The sequence below is a fragment of the Lygodium microphyllum genome, chromosome 19, assembly GCF_053477565.2.
Source record: "Lygodium microphyllum isolate KBCC chromosome 19, Lygodium_microphyllum_v1.1.10, whole genome shotgun sequence".
NCBI lineage: Eukaryota > Viridiplantae > Streptophyta > Polypodiopsida > Schizaeales > Lygodiaceae > Lygodium > Lygodium microphyllum.
Genome location: NC_141153.1, coordinates 17,241,110 through 17,265,017, shown reverse-complemented (window position 1 = coordinate 17,265,017; position 23,908 = coordinate 17,241,110). Strand labels below are relative to the sequence as shown.

At 43.1% G+C, this 23,908-nt stretch overlaps 1 protein-coding gene across 3 annotated transcripts in view; it reads right to left on the bottom strand.

Annotated features, from left to right (window-relative positions):
* LOC148019608 (uncharacterized) overlaps positions 1-23,908 on the bottom strand; it is a 111,188-nt gene that overhangs the window by 69,117 nt on the left and 18,163 nt on the right. For all 3 annotated transcript variants that reach the window (XM_087699717.1, XM_087699715.1, XM_087699716.1), the window contains 4 exons: positions 17,844-17,934; positions 17,642-17,720; positions 17,431-17,478; positions 17,233-17,301 (listed from right to left, as the gene is read on the bottom strand). In XM_087699717.1, coding sequence (XP_087555843.1) covers positions 17,233-17,301; positions 17,431-17,478; positions 17,642-17,720; positions 17,844-17,934 — 287 coding nt within the window. The remainder of the gene's footprint in view (positions 1-17,232; positions 17,302-17,430; positions 17,479-17,641; positions 17,721-17,843; positions 17,935-23,908) is intronic.

Here is a 23,908-nt window from a genome sequence, read left to right as displayed (position 1 = left end):
AACACTGGAGAAGACACAAAATGGATGAACACGACTAAAACAGACTACCTGAGATAGTAACACAATTAACACAAAATGCAAAACCAAAAATACAAACAAAGAAACACGAATATGAAGTGAATGAATCAATGCTCTAAATTATAGAAAGAGTGTACAAGATGCTTAAGGGCAAAGCTGTCCAACAGCCGATGGCTTTCATGCAATCCAACTAAGGGAGCAGTCAGAGTGTGATGTCCACTAGAGATGGATCCCAATGTCCATAACCAATAGCCGGAATTGAAAAGATATTGAGAATGGAAGAGCAGCAGGCTGGAAACAAAAAGCAGCAATCTAGAGGGTTGGAGCTGGTAAATGCAGCAGTGTACCACCTGGAAGATGATGTCCACTCATCACCGACAGCAGCAAAGAAAGGGTGGGCTACAGCTGTAGTAGTGTATGGCTGATGAAGGATGGCCTGATCAGGCTGAAAAAGCAAGCTGGACTGACGTTGATGGTTGATGATGACAACAACAACAAGCGTGATCAGGAAATATACCGATTTGTGCGCGAAGTGCCCGAGTGAGGCAGTAGCTATATGAGGGTGAGGGATGTAGTCGAAGGAGGCTGGACAACTGATATAGGCAGGCTGAAGGCTGAAAACTAGGTGCCAAGCTGTAGATGGAGCAACAATGGGAGGTGTAGCTCCACTTGACTATCCAAGGGGAGTGGAGACTGTCACAAGACTGTGACAACTATTACCTTTTTGTTGATTTCTTTATTACATATTTTATTTGGTTTTTCTTTTTGGTTGTACACTACCGCCCTTCCCAGTGAACATGCCGGTTTCATGGTTCCATTGCATCCCACTAGTCTTCTGACCATCACCGTCGTGAATTGATATTTTGACTTGGTGATTGGGTACTATTGCGGTTTGAAAAGGCACGCTTAAAGAAGCGGAAAGGCAAGGAAAGTCTTTTCACTAAGCTTAGTATGCGATACTATAGGCCTTTTCAAGTAACAGAGAAGATTAGTGATGTCAGCTATAGGCTGAAATTGCGTGACAATTGGAAGATTCATAATGCTTTCCATGTAAGTCTTCTTAGACCTTATGTGGGTGATGTGCCAGAAGATATGCTAGCTGAGGAACAGCCCGAAGTTGAGGAACTTGATGAAATTCTTGTTCCAGAACAGGTACTGACACACAAAGAAAGGAAAGTGAAAGGCAAGGTTGCTAGAAGATATTTGGTTAAGTTCAAGAACTATCCAGCTATAGATGCTAAGTGGATGGATGAAGGTGAACTTGCAGAGTCACCTAATGTGTTGGAACTTTACCTTGAAGCATTTTGCTTGCAACCTACCTTGACCCCTTGTATCTCTAAGCTGAAATAGATTGTCAAAGTGACAATTGCTTAAGAAAGAAATTATGTACAAAAACAGATTTTGTACAGGTTAACACTTATTGTGTCCATATGGTTTTCTCAGTGCTAAAGAAGTAAGTATTGCTTGCAAGAATACAGTTTTTACTTCTATTGGATTCAATACATGTTGTAACAATGGTTACTCGATCGGACATGTATTTTGTGAATTGACTCAGTGGGGATATCATTTTGATGTACCGGTCACTAGATCTCTAGTCAGGGTGATGTGGAGTCATCAAATGAGAATCTGCCACTATGGGGATATCATTGTGGTGTACCGGCCACTATATCTGGAAACAGTGATGTGGAGTCACATGATGATAGTCTGCCATGTTTCACAGTTAGAACATACATGTGTTAACAGTGTGTTCAGTACACAATGTTGACTGATAGCATGTATGTGTTGTACATGTGCTGCCAAGTGTAAGTTCACTGGGTTAGCTGGAAGCATGTATGACATTCATGCAAACGAGAACGTTTGCGATTTCGAGAGGGAGGTATGTCACAAGACTGTGACAACTATTACCTTTTTGTTGATTTCTTTATTATATATTTTATTTGGTTTTTCTTTTTGGTTGTACACTACCGCCCTTCCCAGTGAACAGGCCGGTTTCAGAGACAGTCACAACCTACTCTGGCTTCTTAGCTAGGAGATGTTGGGCATTAGTACAACACTTCTCATCTACATGGCCTGATCTCAATGTGTGCAAACCCATTCTTTTTAGGGAGTTGCTACCAAATGGGTTTGAGTTCTTTGGTTCCATCAGAGGAAGGGGTGTCATCACCCTTGGTTTTGAGTTTCCTTCGCATCTTGAGAGTTCTTGCCACCTCCGATTTTCCCTTGCGAAGAAGAGGTAACCAGACCCTTCTCTAAATAAGAATGTGGGGAGGACTTCTTATGGGCTTGATCATGCAACCTTGCATAATGCAAGAATTGACATTCAAACTCATAGAAGGTTGGCAATCGAGGCAACAAATGGCATGTGGATACAATGAAAGAATTTTTCAAGCAACTTGTTTGGAAAGAATATAACCTAATTCTCACTTGACTTTGGTTAGCCAATAGTGACAAACTCGATAAGCGACCACCTATATTCAGCAAACTTGACTTTTAGGTCATTCCCTGCCTTCATAAAAAGCTCTTGAGGCTCAAAGTTGAGATTGATACACCGGGTTTAATCTCTTGCCACATACCAGTCCAGGGTTGTCATGCCCGATGGCATTCAATTAGTACTGTCTGATACTAGTACGGTACTAATCAAACTAATAAATATCGGACCTATGTCCGATTTAAAAAAGTTTACCTATAATTTGTGTAGTTGACAGTCTTGGACTTAAACATACATTTAGAGACTTTACTTTAAAGTAAATGCAAAAGAGAGTTGAAATTAGAGGGAGAGAGAGCTTGAGGCAGTGGTTACGGTAGAGAGGTTAAGGAAGTAGAGATAGGATGAGGGAGTAGAGAGTGTCAGAAGCTCAAATGAGTAGATATTAGAAAGGAGTCGAGTATGCGAAGGTGAAATGAGTAGATACTAGAAAGGATGAACGAGAAGGGGGAGGGGAAGTGATTTTTATAGAGAGAGAGTTTTAGGATTTAGAGTTTGGAGAGAGAATGAGACAGAGAATAGGCATTGGTATGGGTAGGTTGTGTATTTTGGAGAGAGAGAGAGAGATTTCAAATTTAAATGTGTAAATGATGAGACAAAGAGGTCGCATTGTGTACATAGAGAGAGAGAGAGAGAGAGAGAGAAAAAGAGAGAGATTTCAAATTTAAATGTGTAAATGATCAGACAAAGAGAAGGTTGCATTGTGTATGCGTCGAGAGAGAGAGAGAGAGAGAGAAACTTAAGGTGTGAGAGAAGAGGAGAGCTTTGGCACGCGGTGGTGGGGTTCTCACTGACCCCTTTCGATTGGGTTTTTGTGCGCCCAAAATACCCCACACCACCACAGTTGCATATGAAGATCTTATTCCACTTTTTTCGATATTGGGGATGCTGGTACAATTGGACCACTCGGAATGCCTTTCTTTTTGATTCGGCCTCTAATGTACCGAGACACATTGCTAGGCTTAAAGGTCTCTTGCATTGGCAGATAGATCTCATTCGGCACTCGAACTTGCTCCCTCGGGAGGACTTACTTCCCTGGCATATGGCAATTTCCTCTACGTCTTTGCCATGACTTGTGTAACTTTTTCCTGGCTTCGTACTAGGATTTTCCACACGAGGGCTGAGAGCTCTTGGAGGAGACTAGTTGGTAGAGAAGAGAGAGTTGTCGGATGAAAATAAGTTTTAAAAAAACACAAAAACATGGTAGAATGGTCATTTTGACCTCAGCCCTAGCATAGTTGACCAGTATAGTGAATCCATCAAATGCCTCTAGATGAGATCAAATGAGTCGTATGGGAGAGTACGGGTCAGATGGGTCGACCCATCCATCGGACGTGGACAGCCCTGTACTAGCCACGGATATGATTCCAACACTCAGATGCGAGGGGAAAGTGTTGTGATTGAGAATGGAACTCAAGAAGCAAGCCATGCATTAACTCACCATTGGTTGTGGCCTTTAGAGCTCTCCATTGACGAATGTGATCAAGGTGAGTCAATCAAGGGTCTAGCATAGGCTCTAGACCAATGACTAGGTCCCAAAGACCTTGAGATTCAACCACTTGTAGCATAAAGTTAGACCAAGTGGTAAAATAGGACCTGTTAAAACAAGTATTAATTTTGAAGGTATTCTTGGCCATAGAAACACAAGTGGTAGTGCTAAATGGGAAACACAATGAGTAGGGTGGGTAGGGTAGGTGAGTGGAGTACACTTGGGGATTAACCCTAAAGTGCCCACCGTGCATGCAAGATATGTGCACACTAGATCTAAAAGTGGGTATGGGCTGATTGAGCATGGCCATGGTAGCCACATGTGTAGCCCAAGGAGAAGGGATGGGGACACAATAGGCAAATAATAGAAAACCCTGCATAGGAGTCACACATGGAGCGAGTGACAATGCACCATAGACAAAGGATGTAAATCCCTTTGTCTAAGAGGCCGATGGATGGGGTTATGAATACCTAGGTGTAGTGAAAGGGATGCCCATCATAGCCATCCTAAGATAGACAAATGTGCACACTTGCGCAGATGTATGTAAAACACATTGTTAAAAGGTGGAATTCCTACTAACGATATACCTAGGTGCAGAGTGGTGTTTACCTATGGATAGCTAACATATGGTGATAAAAAAGAAAAGGTACTAGGAACTAAAGCAAATGATCCAAATCCTAGTGTGCTAGATGCAAATGTGGAGTGCAATCCTAAATTATTAAAAGCAACAGAAAGAAAATATATGTTTTGACCTGAGGATGGAGAGATGGAAGGAGTTTGAGAAAAGTGACTACCAATACTATGCTCAAATGAACAAAAGAGTCACACGTGCATGTGCAAGTAAGTCTACTTCGAGAGCCTCCTCAACTTACGTTTACATAATTAAACTTGTGATTATGCAAATCCTGCATACCAAAAGGAAAAAAGAAAAAAAGAGAGTTTTGATTCAAATAACTCAAAAGGGTTACACGAGCCTAACACTCGACCCGGCTTTGATGAAAAAGATGGATCACTAGTCGTCCCAAATATCGTATGTTCTTTCTAATTGGAGAGGTGGCCAACCTCACCAACCAATCTAGATGTATTAAGAGCAAGGTTTTCAAGAGTTGGAAAGTGGTAGTTGCCATTGTACCTGATGCCCAAATATTCTTGGAGCTCCTCGTCTATCATGAATCGTGTATCTAGCCAAGAAGAAGAAGGTGAATATGAAGCATCGTCTTCATTCATTGAGCCCATAATGGCTCCTCAGGGCCTCTAGTGATGGAGAAGCTTGAACAAGCATTGTGGGATCCCAAGAAGAAGGAGTCTAAGGCATTGTGAGTTGGTTACATGCTATTCATATATCTCTCACAAAACCAAGCTCTCCACAATAGCTGGTTTGTGTCAAAAACATGGATCTAGAGCATGGCAGAAGCTATGGAGGATGGACGATGAACATACAACTCACGATGACATAGACTTAAATAGACTAATTGTTACACAAGTAAATTAGGTTCCAAGATAGATTGGCTTGGACTCATAAACACATTCTTATGTAAGATGGACAATGACATTGACAATGACTCAAACTGATAGTTCCATTACCTTCTTATGAGTGTCAACCAAGTACATGCCTTTATAGCTTTTTGAATAATACCACTCTCCTCACTATGCATATGGAATTCTGAACATCTCTTCCTAGAGTATACATCATTTGTCTATCTTCTAGCCTCTTCAAGGCATACATCTAGCCTCTATAGGCAAGCACCATTTGCTATTCTCGACACCCTCCCTCAAATGATGAGTCTCTATCCTTGCTGGCTTTTGCCCCCCCTTCATGATGACATGGCTCGGGAGACTAGCTCTTTGGCAGCCTAGTCAAGTTAAGGCTTAAAACTTTACATCTTTGGTAAGGGCTTTTATATCCACTATGGGAAACAAGATCCACTACGGGAACTAAAGATCCACTATGGGAAAACAAGATCCACTACAGGAAATAAAGATCCACTATGGAAAAAACTCTTTGTTGTCAGCAATGGAAATTTCTTTATCTTCTTCATGCTTCTTTGGCATCCTTTGCTTTTCTTGATCTTCTAGGTGTCTTTGATCTTCTTGGACTTCTTGGTCTTCATGCTCTTCATCTTTGACTTGTTTCTCATTATCTTGTGCTCTAGTCTTCTTTGTGAGGTCCTTTTGGTCTTCTTTCTCAGTGAGTTTGAGATAGGTAGATTGCTGTGACTTGACATGACTTGTTGAACTATTTTATAAATCTTGGGATCCATAGCTTTTGGGATTTCACATGGCTTTGACTCATGGCTTGACATTACATTGGATTTTCTTCTAAGTCACAACATCTTGTCCTTCATTTTTCTTGCTTTGTCACTCTTTACTTTGCTTGCAATTTCTTTGACTTTGACTTTGATTTTGCTCTTCTTCTCCGTGTCCCCCTCAAGCAAAGGTATCATCATTTTGGAGGCAGTAAAATGTCTTCAAGGTCTTCAAATAAGATCATTGATTGCTCTTTTATGTAAACAGCTCCATTTCTTCCTGCAAGTGGGTCAACCAAGTCTTGCATGTAGGGTAAGTGAGTAACATGAGCCATGTTACTCTTCAGGAGAAGTATCCTTTTATAGTTCTTTATGATTAGCATTCCCATGGCTGAGAATCACCTGAGATAAATCGGGAAATGAGTTGGAAAATTTTGTGTCAAAGGACACAACAAACTTTAGTGTTAAACAACACTATTTAGTATTAAGAGATACTAGCTTGTTCTTGAGTCTTCCAATTTGAATCTTGTTATTGGAGCACTTGCTTGCTGGTTTGTTATGGTTTCCTTGCTAGATATTGAGTGGCATTGACAGGCTTGAGCTGAAGAAAGTAAGGGTAAAAGATGAGCTTGAAGTACTTGATGTCAAGCTTGATGATGCTTGATGTCAAGTGGGCTACTTAATCTTCCGGATTGCTCCAAATCTTCTTCCTGAGGTTTGCACTTACTGGAACCCGATCAGATCTAAGTGTCAGAGGCTTTAGTGTGTTGAAAACAGTGAGGAAATGAGGTGAAGAAGGAGCTTGAGGTGAGGAAGCTATGGTGGATTAGGGTTTGACAGGCAGGTGACTGGTTTTTTACTTTGTGAAGCCACCACAGTGAACCATTTGCCACAAAATTTGGTAGGGAAGAAGCTTATATAACAAGCTTCAAATGCCCTATGGCTACAAGCTAAATCGTAGCACGCATGAGTGGCGAGAGCTGTACGACAGGATGGAAACGCAAACAATCCAGTGAGTTCCAATTTCTGCAATGCTGGAGCTGGGGAGCAGCAATGTCATCGATTGAGGTGCTAGGAGGAAGCGCCTTGAGCAAAGGAATATATCTTCGGAAGGAAGCACTGGAAGATATGGCCGGTAGAGAGAGATCTAGAAGCTCCAAGGTGGGTAGGTGCAGACTGGCTATAGCTGAGCTGCCACAAGGTGACTATGAGATTCAAGTGAAGAATGGGGGTCATACACTCAAATTGAGCTAGATTGAGATGAAGAGGAGCTAAGAGTAGTGAAAAGAGAGTTGGGCCATGCTCAACTGAGCTCTGATACCATGTCAAAAACATTGATCTAGAGCATGGCAGAAGCTATGGAGGATGGAAGAACAATATACAACTCATGATGATATAGACTTAAATAGACTAACTGTTCCACAAGTGAATTAGGTTCCAAGATAGATTAGTTTGGATAAATAAACACATTCTTGTGTAAGATGGACAATGACACTGACAATGACTCAAACTGATAGTTCCATTACCTTGTTATGAGTGTCAACCAAGTACATGTCTTTATAGATTTTTGGATAGTACCACTCTCCTCATTGTGCATATGGAATTCTAAACATCTCTTCCTAGAGCATACATCATTTGTCTATCTTCTAGTCTCTTTAGGACATACATCTAGCCTCTATGGGCAAGCATCATTTGCTATTCTCAACAGTTTGCAATGAGGAAAAAATCCTTGGAGCTCATGGTCAAGGTTGAAACATTGGATAAGATCATAAGTTGCATAATAGTCAATTAAATGTGCCCAACATTTAGATGCAAAGTCACAATGTTGTACTTGTGCGTGAAACTCTAGAACGAGAGCCTACATGAGCTTGACAATAGCTATAATCTTTTTGCTCTTCCAAGAGCAGACTACCTTGTATGAGGATCAACATTGGTTAGGTTGGGGTTCCAACCCCCAAATAAGGTCCCACAAAACATGTGAGTTCAAAACATGACGCATTAGATTGGAAAAGGTTGTGAAGTCCAACCCATTGAAGTGAGAACCTCCATGGGCTCAACAATAGCTATGATTATTTTATTCTTCCAAGAGCAAACTACCACATACGAGGACAAACAAGGGTTAGCTTGGGGTTCCAACCTTGAGTAAAGTCCCAAAAATCTTGTGAGTCCAAAACATGATGCACTAGATTGGACCAAGTTGCGATATTTAGTCCATTGAAGTTAGCCTTGTCATTATATGCATGCTTGGCCATACCAAAAGAATAGAAGGATGAATGAGGTGTTTGCAGATCTGAAACTCTCATAGATGGGAGTCGATTGCGAGTATTATTGCTTGGTACATTTAAACCATTCGATCAGCCTTGCTTTAAATCTCCAAGTTGACTTCACCACAAAGTCTATTCTGAGGATTTGAACAGAGATCATTCCTACTCTCCATGGGAGATACGAGAGCCTACAAGATGTCTTTGAGAGGATGAGGAGAGATGCCTTCTTGCAAACGTAGAACTCCAACACCTTTTCACCCAACCCCCTCAAATGAATCATGGTCTAGATTGGCTTGTAATTGAGTAAGTGTGACATGTGGCACCAAAGTGCATGACGTGGTTGTAAAGAAATGTTATGGCAAAACACAAAAAACACAAAGTGTACCACAACATGTGGAATGCAATTCGTAAAATGCTCAATGAGAAAAAATGAATCAGAGAATATGAATGATACAATCAAGGGGCCTCACGCTTCCATGTCTCAAGGACCAAGACAAAGGCGTTGTCAAAGGGGTTTTTGTCAAACGGTTGTATCCACCAAGAATCAAAGATAGAAGAAAGTAGAGATAGGAGATGGAAAAGAATAAAAAGAATAGACAAGAGGTAAACACAATAAAGACAAAGCACAATGAATCAAATAAATATATATTTATAGAACCTGGAATCCCTTGTCTGGCACTACTCAGAAGCAATCTCCAAGCATTAGATCTCCTGGAGCTCCATCGTAGATAAAAAACGTGTATCAAAACAACAGCTTCCTCTCTGCTGCTCGGAACCCAAATCTGATAGCTTTGTTGGCTCCAAAAGGGGAATAAAACCCTAAGACACCTACTCAAGAATCTCCCAGTTCACTCCTTTCTTCTTCTTCTAGTTCAAAGTGTTGTTTTCAGCCTGTCAGCTATGATCGTGACACGCCGATTTCGCCCATCTTTCTTTTCTATGAAAAATCCAAAACTACCTGAATAAGCAACTTGCTTTTTGCATGCTATCCTCGTCTAGAAGCTTTCCTAACTTTTTAGGATTTTTACAATTAATGTTGGGTATCTCACACGCCTTACTTACGCCTACGCTCATATGGGAGTGTGCGGGTGATCACTAGGACACTGGGGCATTTTTTACCCTCAGTAGGAGAGGTTTTTTCCCCCAGATTATGTGTACTATTTTGTATGTGCTTGTGGTGCACACTTACGGGCACTTACTGTGTTCGGGTGTGAACAGCCCCTTATAACTCTAAGGTATAAGGGTTATCATTTGTACTTTCAGCTTACACTCTATTCAGTACTATTGCATTGGGTGTCGTGCTCAACTCTGTCTCTCACTCTCACACTGTCTACTGCACTTCAGCTGCACCTCGATCCTCTCCCATCTGACATTTGGTATCAGAGCTCAGCTCAGAGCAGTCTTCAGTCTGCAGTCTGCAGCCCACTCCAGTTCAGCCAGCCCCCGCCAGTTCTGCCCCAGCCGCCTGTACCTGTGCGTGTCCTGCACAGCGTGCTATCTGTCCTGCACAGCGCGCCCTGCCCAGCGCGCCACCTGTACCTACGTGCTGCCACCTCTGCCCAGCGTGTCCTCTGCCCTGTGTCTGCCCAGCGTGCCCCTTCGCCTGTCAGTCTGCCTGCGCAGCCTCCCTGCGCTGAGCTAGACTGTGCCGTCAGTTCCAGCTGCCAGCGCGCCACCTGTTTCCACCACCCAGTCCTGGGTACCGCCTCCTCTGCCCAGCGTGCGCCCAGTCCTGCCTGCGCGTGTCACTGGACCTGCACGCCTGTACCTGTGCGTCAGTCCGACTGTACCCAGCAGTCATTATCTCGGGAATCGTGCCCGTCGTCAACACGCAGAGGTAACATTCTGCACTTTTCTTTTACACAGGAGTTCGTGCAACAGGTTCAGGTTCAGCATTGGGAAACGTGCTGAACAGCAGGGTCAATTTTCTGCATTGGGACACGTGCTCTGTGTATGTAACAGAGCAGCAGCAGCATCAGTTTTCAGCATTGGGAAACGTGCTGTGTCTGTCTGTGACACATTGAATGCACATTTTGGGGCTTTTGTAACAGACATTTGTGACAGAAATTTTGGGCAGAAAATTTTGGGGCTTTTGATGTTTTAGTGCTGCTGAGCACTAATTGCACCTTGGAAAGCGTGCATCAGTGACAGTTTTTGTGACAGAGTACCCTTTGCACATTAATTCCAGACTTGTGTTTGCTGCAATTTCTGGAAATTTGCAGATTTCCAGCCCGTACTGCATTGACATTGCTCAATTGCCTTTTGGGAAATAATGGCAAATCAGGGAGGAGATGTATTCACCTATGTGTCCAAGGAAGACCGATTGGATGGGAACAATTATTCCCTTTGGTCTTTCATGATGAAGAATGTATTAGTGGCAAAAAATTTGTGGGATTATGTCAGTGGAGAGGAAGCACGACCGGGAGTTGTGGCTCCCGCTACTCCTCCTCCAGGAGGACGTGCAAGAGGGCAACCTCAGCCCCCTCCACCTCAGCCCGCTCAGCCACTTCCCCCAAGAACTGCAACTCAAAAAACTTGGGATACACGGGATGCACAGGCTATGTCGCTGATTGCATTGGCAGTTCAGCGTTCTATCATTCCTCATATTCGTTCAGCAGCTTCTTCACAAGAAGCTTGGTTGATATTGGAGCAGATGTTTGCAGGAAAGAATGAGACTCGCATCTCTTTCTTGAAGAAAGAGCTAGAGACTCTAAAGATGAATGAGGGTGATTCTATACAGGATCATCTCAACAAAATTCAGGACTTGCGGGAGCAACTCATGAATGTGGATGAGTACTACTCAGATGCGCAGCTGATTTCTACAACATTGAATTCACTGCCTCCCTCTTACTTGGCTTTTCATACTGCCTTGAACCTCACTATGAGGATTTCGAAAGAGCCCATCACTTTCATTCAGCTTGTCAGTTTGCTTCTAGAGGAGGAACAAACTAGACGGAACAGTGGTGTGGATGGTATAGCCTCTGAGTAGGCTTTTATGTCAAGGCAGAAGGGTAAAAACAGCCAAGGGAAAAATGCTTCGCAGAGTTCTGGTAGTAGTAACACTTCACAGACAAGTCAGAAACAGGGGGGCACGCAAGCCAAGAAAGGAAAATGCCATTACTGCAAGAAGCCTGGCCACTACATCACTGAGTGCAGGAAGCGCATCGCCAAAGAGAAGAAGAAGGAGTCAGGGATGTCTGTTTCTGCAGCTCCTTCCACTGCTAGTGAGTCCGCGTCCTTTGTTGCAGACAGGGACTATTGTTTTTACACTTGCAGTTATGATGTCTCTTGGGCTGATAGAGCATTTAGCTCTACAGAAGATGCTGACACTTGGTTCTTTGACAGTGGTGCTTCACGGCATATCACATCTCGTAGAGATTTGTTTGCTTCTCTTGGTGCACCTCCCGTTGGGAAGTCTCTTCAGTGTGCTAATAATGCATCATACCCTGTTCGTGGTATTGGGGAGATTCAGCTTACAGCCATTGATGGCTCTATTCTCCCCCTACAGGATGCTTTGTATGTGCCTGGCATTAAGAAGAATCTGCTTTCCATTTCTTCTATGGCACGTTGTGGTTTGCAGGTCACCTTTGATGATGACCGTTGCATGGTCCGTGACAAGGAACACATGACATTGGTCTTGACAGGTTCTTTGTGTCATGGGTTATATGAGTTGGATGCTCTTTCGGTAGATCAGTCTGCATATTTGACATCCACTCTTACTCCTGCTATGTTAGAGGCAGAGTTATGGCATGCTCGTTTGGGGCATGTAAACTATGGCAGCTTGATGCTATTACAGCGTACTCAGATGTTGGATGGATTACCTCTCTTGGAGAGACCTCCTGAGCATTTATGCGAGGGTTGCATTTTGGGCAAAATGCATCGTTTCTCTTTTCCCCGTGATGTTGCTTTTAGAGCAACAGCCAGATTGCAGCTTGTGAGTTCGGATGTTTGTGGGCCCATGCAGACACAGTCATTGGGTGGTTGTTACTATTTTGTAACATTTATTGATGACTTTACACGTTTGTGCTGGGTCTACTGCTTGAAAAAGAAGTCAGAAGTGTATGATGCATTTTTGGCTTTCAGTGCACTTGTGGAAACTCAGTCTGGTTGCAAGATTAAGACTCTCCGTTCGGACCGAGGGGGGGAATACATGTCCTCTATGCTGAATTCTTATTTGCAGCAGAAGGGCATTATCCATCAGTACACTACTGCATATACTCCACAGCAGAATGGGGTAGCAGAGAGGAAAAATCGGTCACTCATGGAGATGGCCAGATGTATGCTGAAGGCAAAGAGTTTGCCTCATAGTTTTTGGATGGAAGCCGTCATGTGCGCTTGCCACATTTTGAACAGATGCCCTACCAAGGCCTTGAAAACCGTCACACCTTTTGAGGCTTGGCACAGCCGCAAACCTTCTGTTGGCCACTTCCGTACTTTTGGGTGTCTTGCATATGCCCATATTCCAAAGGTACTTCGAAAGAAGTTGGACAACAAGGCTGTAAAATGCATCTTTATGGGATATAGCAGCGAAAGCAAAGGCTACAGACTCTATGATCCCGTGACCAAGAAGGTTTTTGTCAGCAGGGATGTTGTATTTGATGAAAAATCAGAATTATTCTTGGCTGGTTTTGATACATATCAGGCTGCCCGTGATGTCTTTGAAGGGCTGCTGCCCATCACATTTGGTGATTCAGCTGGTACTTCAGCAAATGAACCTAATGTTCAGCCAGCTGCTCCTATGGAACATGCAGTAAATCAGCACATTGCTGAAACTGAAATTCAGCAGGAACTTGTACACAGTCAGGAAGCAAGACAGGTGCCTAGATGGTACACGCAGACTATGAGAGATAGTCATTTGGAAACACCCTTGGCTGGTCGTACTCGAAGGCAAACTCGACTGCATGATTCAGCACATTCCATGGAGTTTGTTATGGCAGCATGTACTCATGATAATGAGGAGCCTGAATGTTTTGAGGATGCACGACATAGTGTGCATTGGATGGCAGCCATGCAAGCTGAATTGGATTCTATTCATAAGAATCATACTTGGGATTTGGTGTCTTTGCCAGTTGGCAAGCGTGCCATTGGTACGAAATGGGTCTACAAATTGAAAAGGAATGCAGATGGATCCATAGATAAGTACAAGGCACGGCTGGTAGCTAAAGGCTACGCACAGAAAAAAGGGCATTGACTATGAGGAGACCTTTGCTCCTACCTCCCGTATGACGACCATTCGGTCTATGATTGCCTTGGCTGCACATTTTGGTTGGAAAGTGCATCAGCTGGATATAAAGACTGCATTCTTACATGGGGAACTTCAGGAAGAAGTGTATGTACAGCAGCCCATTGGTTTTGCAGTTGAAGGCTCAGAAAATTTAGTATGCAAGCTGAAAAAAGCTCTATATGGTTTGAAACAAGCTCCACGAGCTTGGTACGCAAAGATAGATGCCTTCTTGCTTAGTCAGGGGTTTGTAAACAGCCCATCTGAGTCTACCCTTTATGTACATAAAGAGGGGGGATCCATGCTGATTTTGTGTCTATATGTAGACGACCTTTTGCTCACTGGAACACGTGCTGATCAGATTTCAGCATTCAAAAATAATTTACAGCAAACTTTTGACATGTCTGACTTGGGTATTTTGCACTATTACTTGGGCATCCAGTTTGTACATGATGCTAGAGGCATTGGATTATGTCAGTCAAGGTACATTGGGCAACTTCTTGAGAAGTTTGGCTTACAGGATTGCAAGCCAGTTTGTACACCCATGGAACCTGGGCTCAAACTGTCATTACATGATGACAGTGATTTGTTTGATATCCATACTTATGCTCCAGCAGTGGGATGTCTCATCTATCTATGCCACACTCGGCCAGACATACAGTTTGCCGTTTCAGTTTTGAGCAGGTACATGCATCAGCCTCGTATGTCGCATTGGCAAGCTGTCAAGCGTGTGTTTCGTTACTTGCAGGGTACTAGAGCTCTTGGATTGCTTTATGCCAAGGGGGGACCACTGCAGTTACATGCTTACAGTGACTCTGATTGGGCTGGTGATTTTGATACTCGTCACTCCACTAGTGGCAATTGTTTCTTTCTTGGCTCGTCATGCATTTCTTGGCTTAGCAAGAAACAATCCACTGTTGCCACGTCGTCATGTGAAGCTGAGTACAAGGCAGCCTTCACTACTGCAGTTGAGTGCGTATGGCTTAGACGCTTACTTGTTGATTTGGATGTATCTGTTACGGAGCCTACTCCTTTATATACTGACAGTCAGAGTGCCATTGCAGTGGCACGGAACCCTGTGTTTCATGCTCGCACGAAACACATAGAGATTCACTACCACTTTGTCAGAGAGAGGCTACATGCAGGTGATATCAGCCTTGTCTACTGTCCTACCACCAGCAATGTGGCAGACATCTTCACCAAAGCTCTTCCACGAGACAAATTTGAAGCATTTCGCGATGCTTTGAATTTGACGCCCTTTGGTGGCGGATGATCCTTGTACACTTGATCACTCTTCACTCCAGGGGGGTTTGTTGGGTATCTCACACGCCTTACTTACGCCTACGCTCATATGGGAGTGTGCGGGTGATCACTAGGACACTGGGGCATTTTTTACTCTCGGTAGGAGAGGTTTTTTCCCCCAGATTATGTGTACTATTTTGTATGTGCTTGTGGTGCACACTTACGGGCACTTACTGTGTTCGGGTGTGAACAGCCCCTTATAACTCTAAGGTATAAGGGTTATCATTTGTACTTTCAGCTTACACTCTATTCAGTACTATTGCATTGGGTGTCGTGCTCAACTCTGTCTCTCACTCTCACACTGTCTACTGCACTTCAGCTGCACCTCGATCCTCTCCCATCTGACAATTAATAATATCAAAAATAGGCTAAAATTGTCCAAAAATCTAGTATTTTTGGACCATCCATGTCATGAACACTAATGACTCAGGTCACATTGACTCTCTACATCAATAAGAAAGTCGGATGATGATGCACTCCAAATTTTTCACACTGTGCCCCCGTAGTGGCACGACAGCATCTAAATATGTAGTCTTGGAGACAGATCCCGAAACACAGCAGCAGTCCACCAACAGCTCTAACAATGTCAATGAAGATGACAGCAATAAAACGTAGATCAAGCAGCAAAAAATGCACATCACACCACTGTGCAAAGATTTCTTGTTCCTCGTGTTCTTTTCCTTGTTGTAGACATGTCAAATATGAGAAAGATGTTTATTGATGATACAAGATAGATTTTCTTGCAATAGATTTCCTGTTTTCTTAGTGTTCCTCTTGGGGCTCCATGTTTTTTGTGCGCAATTGGGGAAAACTTCCATCAACAAGCATCAAAAGAGATCATCCGCTCTCAGAGGGAATTCTTCATTTGCACTTTCATAACCTACTTCATTTATTTTTTTTTGTGTGTGTGTGTGTGTGTGTGTGTGTACATGTGCATGTGTACATACACACATATACATGTACAAAGAATATAGACAAGAGAACTAGTTATAAGCCTACTAGAGTCACTCAACAAATCTTATGTAATAAGATAGTGGACATGGCTAGTTCAAAAACACAAGATGCATGATTCACAATTTCACACAATCTTGCAATTTGCAAGATGTAGAATTACCCAAAAAGACTTGCAAGATTCCCTCTCAAACAGGGAAAAAATTTTGCCCCAAAAAATTTGGGGCCCAAGACACATTTCCCAAATGGAAACCACTAGAAACGTCATTCCATTTTGGAAGTCCAAAAATGGGTGCTTCTAGAATCTATGCTACTTAGCCATGTGCCAGCAAATACAGCTGTATTGAAGCAATCTCCTCCACAACAGACCATGCTCAAAGTCACACATCAGGACGTCCAATACCCTTCCTGTCTCTGGTATGATACTATCATGGACTCAAAGTGCATCTTATGGCACACTCAAAACACAGGTGTTATCAAACCCTAAAGTGATGCAAGAAAACACACGTCTGCACTACCTTTGGTTGGCTATGGCACACTCAAAACACAGGTGTTACCAAACCCTAAAGTAATGCAAGAAAACACACGTCTGCACTACCTTTGGTTGGCTAGGCCCATATATTCTATGCTTACTAGCCAGCCCACAAACTGCAAAACAGTCAACCAGGGACAGCCTGCTCAACTTTTATTCCACATTGTATGATGCTTTAGTGAAAAATTGGGAAAACGTTACCTTTTACAAAACTCCACCACACACAGGTGTGCTGCTGAAAGGATGCAATTTCACCTGCCATAATCCTGGGAAAATCTATCTAGGTGAAGTTATTCTGATTTGGCCCCTTCTTTCTTGCCTACGGATCTTGACACTAAGCTGGGCCTTTGAACAGCAAAAGTCTCCAGCAGTTTAAAAGCTTGGCCTCACTAGAGGCTCAGTCAGAGATGCACAACTGAACTACCGCATATCAAAGTTGATTTGCACAAGTGGCATTTAAGCCTCGTCTTGCATAATTATAGCAAATAGCAACTCTTACCACTCTCTCATTAACACATCAGAAATGGAGTTGATGTGAGCAGCTGTCTTCAGATCTCAAATTTTGAGCTGTTTAGCAATTTGAAACGTAGATTAGACTCCTTAACCACAGACACCTCCCATAGATTCATCAAGCACACCTCCCCTCATGCTGACACATTAACTTCTTCCAACTCACATTCTCTAAGTTCATGAATCAAGCTAGAGAATTATGCGAAGAGCACACCTGCTGTAGAAGGCTTTTCCTTGGGACAACCTCCTCATGAATCTTTGTGCAGAACTCCCAAGAGAATATCTGCTTTCAAATGGCAGAGCAGAAGGCAATAATGATTTTCACTTTTGAATGTCTTCTTCCTTGACCACAATGCATCAAAGACCACACTTAAAGAAAATATACGAGATAAAAGGAAAACAATTTGTGTACCTTGAAAGAGCTACTGAAAGTTACTCGCAACCTGCCATATCGCACCACCTACATCACTTCCACATGCTTAGCAACAATTAGCACAGAACATTCCAGGCTTTGTGCTAACCTCCCAAAACTGCAGTCAGCCTTACACATGCATTAGCGCTTTTCTGAAAAGAAGAATGGAATAAAAAGAAATGTTGCTGGCCAACTAATGAGAACTACTTACTCTGAGTTCTGGAAAGATGGACTCATGCACTGCTCTTTGAAACTCCAAAACAAATTTCCCATTCGGCAACACATATCTTCTGTTTGAATCATACCAAAGGCAAGTAAAATAAGTAAACTCTATCAGAACAATGACAACAAAGGACAAGTATGTTTATATGAATTCCCAAACAAAGTGCAGCATTGTAGTTCAAAGAACCTACTCTTCTGCCATGTCTAGAAATAATAGTTCATCCTTAAGTCCACTGGCATACTTTATCTTGAAAAGCCTGGGAAGAACATCGGTGCTGGATGCTGCACATAGGTCAATAATAGCTACATTAAGCCTGAGCACCTGAACTATAAACAACCAGTTGATGCATATTTTTCATCAATAGATGTTTGCAGAATGAAGAAAATAGTGCTTATATTCATTCAGGACCACACATAGACCAGGTATAAGTCATCATATTGCACACATACAAAAACCAGATAAGATTGACTAACATGCTGTTCCAAAACAACAGGATACAAGCACAAAAACTAAACTCAAACAAGAGCACACAAGGGCATGTGAGCATTGTGCTTTTGAGGGGGTTTCTCTTGTCAAAGGTTTTGTTTGTGGCTGCTTGTCCAGTCACAAGCATGGCAATGTTTATGTGTAATTCATGCATGCTTGTTTATACCACTGTATTTGATGAATATTTTAGGTCCAAGAAGTTAACATGGACATGGTTCATTCTAGATCAGTCAATAGCAAGTCTGTAGGTGTATACTTGAAGACATAATCTCTATGATAAATTCTACTACATAGTTGTTGGGTTTCACTCACACCTACGCTCACAAAGGAGTGACGGTGATCAGTAGGACACTGGGGCACTTTTTACTCTTGGTACGAGAGGCGTTTTCCCCTAGACTTATTCTCTTTTTTCGCATGTGCCTATGTTACACATTTACGGGCACTTATCATGTTCGGGTGTGAACACCCCTTACAACCCTAAGATTTAAGGGTTGTACTTTGTACCTTCAGTTTACACTATTTCTGTCAATTGCATTGGGTGTCGTGCTACACTCTCCACACTGTCTACCGCACTCTCAGCTGAGCCTCAATCCTCTCCTTTCACATTTGATATCAGAGCTGAGTGAACTGAGCTGAGTTCAGCTCAGTTCAGCTCTGCTTTCATCTCATCCTCCAGGAGTGCCCGCGAGCTACTTCGCATTGTAGCTGGTTCCAGAGATCTGCAGCTCGACCTGCTGCCCCACCTGCACTGCCTGCAGCTTGACCTGCTCCGCCCCCAGCACCTGTGCTGCGCCCCGCCAGCTGTGCCAGACAGCCCGCCACCAGCCTGGCGGTGACGCCCCTGTGCCTGTTGTCCACCTGCGCTGCCTGCTGCCTCCAGCACCCGCCTGGAACTCCTGCCCTGCACCACCGCCTGGTCCCTGCCACCTTCAGCCCCTCTGTGCCGCCCCAGTCTTCCTCCTGCGCCACCATCTCCCCAGCGCCCTGAACCTGCGGCGCCGCCTGCTTGGGCTGCCCTTCGCCTGGCTACAGCAGCTCACCTTGCCTGCTGGCGAGCACCGCCTGCCACCAGTACGGATGTGACAGCTCCCGACTGTCAAATTCAGGGTAAAAGCACGTTTTTTAATCAATTTTTATTTCAAATCTTATTCGCAGGAAAGGATTGTGCCTGGGCAGCATATATCTGCATTTGCAAGTGTCTAGGACACGTTTCACGCAGAGATTTTGTGAAATTTTGGGGCTTTTGTTCTAAATTCAGAGATTGGCAAATGTATTGCAATCTCACTTTCAAATAGACTATTTTTGACAATTTTGGGGCAAGAAATTTTGGGGCTTTTGTTTCTACAGCGTTGCTAAGCATTGAATGCACCTTGGACTGCACGCATTACAGACAGCTTTGACAGAGTGTACCTTAGTTTGCTAATTGCAGCAAGCTATTTGCTGTAGTTTCTGGAAATTTGAGATTTCCAAGTTGGTCCAGCTTGGACATTGCACTTTTGCTTCTTTTGGCATTGATTATCATGGCAAATCAAGGAGATGATGTATTTACCTATGTATCCAAGGAGGACAGATTGGATGGTAACAATTACTCACTTTGGTCCTTCATGATGAAGAATGTACTCATTGCGAAAAATCTTTGGGACTATGTAAGTGGAGAAGTTAGGCCCAAAGTTGTGGCTCCTGCTACTCCTCCTCCAATAGGACGTGGACAATGGGCACCTCAACCTGTTCAATCTGCTCCACTTCAGCCACTCTGCCAAAGATCAGCAACTCAAAAAGCATGGGATACACCGGATGCACATGCTTTGTCATTGATTGCATTGGCACTTCAACGGTCAATCATTCCTCACATTCGGTTTGCAGCTTCTTCACGAGAAGCCTGGCTAACTTTGAAGCAAATATTTGATAATAAGAATGAGACCCGCATCTCTTTCTTAAAGAAAGAGCTTGAGACACTAAAGATGAATAAGGGTGATTCTATGCAGGATCACTTGAACAAAATTTAAGACTTGCATGAGCAGCTTATGAATGTCGATGAGTACTACTCAGATGCACAGCTGATATCTACTACATTGAACTCATTACTACCCTCGTATTTGGCCCTTCATGCAGCCCTAAACCTCACCATGGGGATTGCCCCACAGCCGCGATTACTTTTCTTCAGCTAGTCAGTTTGCTTCTAGAGGAGGAGCAAACAAGAAGAAATAGTGGTATGGATGTCATAGCCTCTGAGCAAGCTTTTATGGCATGATAGAAGGGCAACGGGAGCCAACTAAAAAATGCTCTGCAGAGCTCTAGGACTTCACGCACTTCACAGGGGAATAAAAAACAAAGAGGCATACAAGCCAAGAAGGGCAAATGCCATTATTGCAAGAAGCCAGGCCACTACATCACTGAGTGTAGAAAGCGCATAGCCAAGGAGAAGAAAAGGGAATCAGGGATGTCTCTTTCTGATGCTCCTTCCACTGCTACTGAGTCAACGTCCTTTGTTGCAGTCAGGGACTATTACTTTTATACATGCAGTTATGACTCTTCTTGGGCTGATAGAGCATTCAGCTCTACTAAGGATGCAGTCACTTGGTTTTTTTATAGTGGTGCTTCTACACACATCACATCTCACAAGGATTTATTTGCTTCTGTTTGGTGCCACTCCCGTTGAAAAGTTTGCACAATGTGCCAACAATGCATCATACCCAGTTACAGGTATTGGGAAAATTGTGCTCACAGCCATTGATGGCTCTATTCTCCGCCTACAGGATGCTTTGTTTGTGCCAGGTATAAAGAAGAATTTGCTCTCTATTTCTTCTTTGGCTCGATGTGGATGGCAGGTCACCTTTCATAATGACAAATGTATGGTGAAAGATAAGGAACACATGACTTTCGTCTTGACTGGCACTCTATGTCATGGGTTATCTGAGCTGGATACTCTTTCAGTTGATCAGTCAACGCACTTAGCGTCCACTCTTACTCCTGCTATATTACAGGCAGAGTAATGGGATGCTCGCATAGGGCATGTGAACTATGGTAGCTTGATGCTCTTACAACGTACACAGATGCTTTAGCAGAAATTAGAGAAAATTAAGAGTGAAGTAACACTTTGAAAGAGGGAGAGGAAGGAAGCAAAGAGTAGGTTACAGTGTACACTCAAGGGAATGTGAATTCAAGCATGATCTATTGCTACTCCGAGGAGACGTGGTGAGATTGAGAGATCTTGGACATAGGGTGTAAGGGTTAGTGGAGCAAGTACATAATCTACCCCGCTAGCGCTATGCCAATGCGTATAACTTGTGAAGGAACCTAGTAAGGGGTATCTAGATAGGCCATGAAGGATGGCTAGTCCATGAGCCATACCCATCTCCACAAGGTATCTCCCGTACTTTGTTACTTCTCCCATGTCCTGAGAGGTCCTCTCCATACATAACTCTCCCACATCTTGCTCCTCCAATATCTCCTCAAATGTGTCAAAGAAAGATACCTCATGGGAGGTTGTCCAAGCATTAAGGTCTCCTAGTAGCATGGCATCTCTCTCTCTCTCAAAAACTTCCAAATATCCTCATCCAAATCTACATATGGTGATTGCCCCTTCTATGGGGCATAGTGAGATGTCATGGGAGGAAATAGCATATGGCGATGTACAAAGTGCGCTCCTCACCCTGTACTCTCACCCACATATATCTAGCCTGCTTATCTCTACAAACCACCTAGATCATCTATTGGAGTTCCTCTCTAAAAAGCACTACCACTTCTCCTAACCTCTTGCTACTTTGGTTTGTGCATGTCTCCTTCATGTATGCTGACTTCCCTTTATAACTTGTCACCCATGGGAGTGTAGTATGGAGCCCCTAATGCATCTCTAACTAAAAAACTATGTCTATTCCTATTAAAGTGTCCTCAAATTCCCCCACATTATGGGGAGCTCCACTGTAGTTCCAAGCTACTAAAGAGAAATGAAATGAGATGAAATGATAAATTAATGTTTGCAAAAGGCCAAAGTGACCTATGAGACCACTAGTTACAATCATCTATATGACGATACAACTGTTTGAAGAGAACAATAAATGAAATGTGTAATGAGTAGCACAATAAAGCTATAAGCTAACTAACAAATAAAGAGCTCTAACCGATACAATCTTATGGAGGTGTAGAGGACATAGCTCTAGCCCCGAGTGATGATCTCTTGTTTCTACCTATGGAGGTGTCGCCGATGTTTGTGTCTAGGTCTAGGATGCCTAGATCGGCTCAGCTAGACAACTCAATCAATCATTATCCCTCGTCTATGTGTAGATGGCTGGGGTTGCGATTGTACTGAAGCCTCCTGGGTCTCCCTCTTGAAGAAACCTATAAGCTGCCTATAGGCAAGGTCTCAATGTCCTATAGCTACTTTACTCCTAAGAAGGTCTCTCGAAGTCACTGTATCTCAAGGAGGAAAAGGCAACAACACCACTAGTTAGTGAAATCCATGACTCTGGCAAGTGGGCCAAAGCCATCTCTAAACAAGCAGTGAAATTGACCTCGGATCTCATAGTATGCTAGGTAGTAGCACATATAGTGCTCCTCTGTCTCTGACTCAAATTGACATAGCTAGTTCCTCTACTGGCACGGTTCTATATCTGCCAGTCTCTATCTCTAACTAGTGTGAGGAGATACACAACTGACCAATAGCACATTTGATCACATGTAAGAGGTGAGTGTCCATATATCTTGGGCAGACAATAAATCCATCATCTATAGTATGTGGAAGATCCTCTTTGTAGAAAGCCATATTCATGCTAAATCTTGTACTAGTGCTAGCCATGTCCTCTTAATGTCCAACTGAGTGAGATCCATCCTGATAATCTAGCCAATCTTTGAGCGGCTCAAAGTAAGAGATGGTGCATCAAGGGAATACTGGAAGGGGGGGTAGTCTGTACATACTAAAGCCATGTAGCTCAAACTAGTCTAACATCTATGCATACCAATAGGCAATGTCACCCTCTCTAGCAAGCTATCAAGAAGACTCTAGAGCTAGCCATGCACATATCTATATATATGACTAATTGGGTGAGCATCTCTACTACAATCGGTGTGGCCACTATCTTAGCTCTAGTGATCTCATGTGGGACCGAGACCTTACGTCTAATCAGCCTAAAGATCATGGAAACAAGTGACCACTCCATCTCTCCATCCATCATGAGTGCGACCTAACCAACTGTGGTGATTAAGACTAGGCCCCCATACTTGCACTCCATAAAGAATTATGAACATAACCAATGTATCAAGGAGCCACAACTTACTACAAGGATCCCAAAACTCAACGTGTGAACACATCCTCTCCAACCCACCTAGTGTTGTGTATCCTCTAGTTAGTCTAGTGTCTGATGTCTCTCTCACAAAGAAAGCAAGACCTGTAAATAATACTCCCATGTATGTATAGGAATCTACATCCTAGCTCATCCTGTCCATATGTGAATTTAGGTGTTGATATCCTAACCCACTATGATGTAGTGTTAAATACCACCACCTTCTAAGGCATCAATCACCTCCCTTTAGTAATGTGCATATCACCTGCTGCTGCCATAACATCTACATCATTGCATGAGGCTCCAGTGTCAAAGAGCTCTTCAATGACCACACTAGATGCAACATTTGCCTTTGCAACTTCTTTTGAGGGAGAGCTGTCATCATCTTTCTAGTCATCCTACTTTTTCTTTCCTTGCTATTTCTTTCTTTCTTGCTCTTTCTTGTAGTACCAACAATCAGGCTTTTTATGCCCTTTACACCCACTACCAT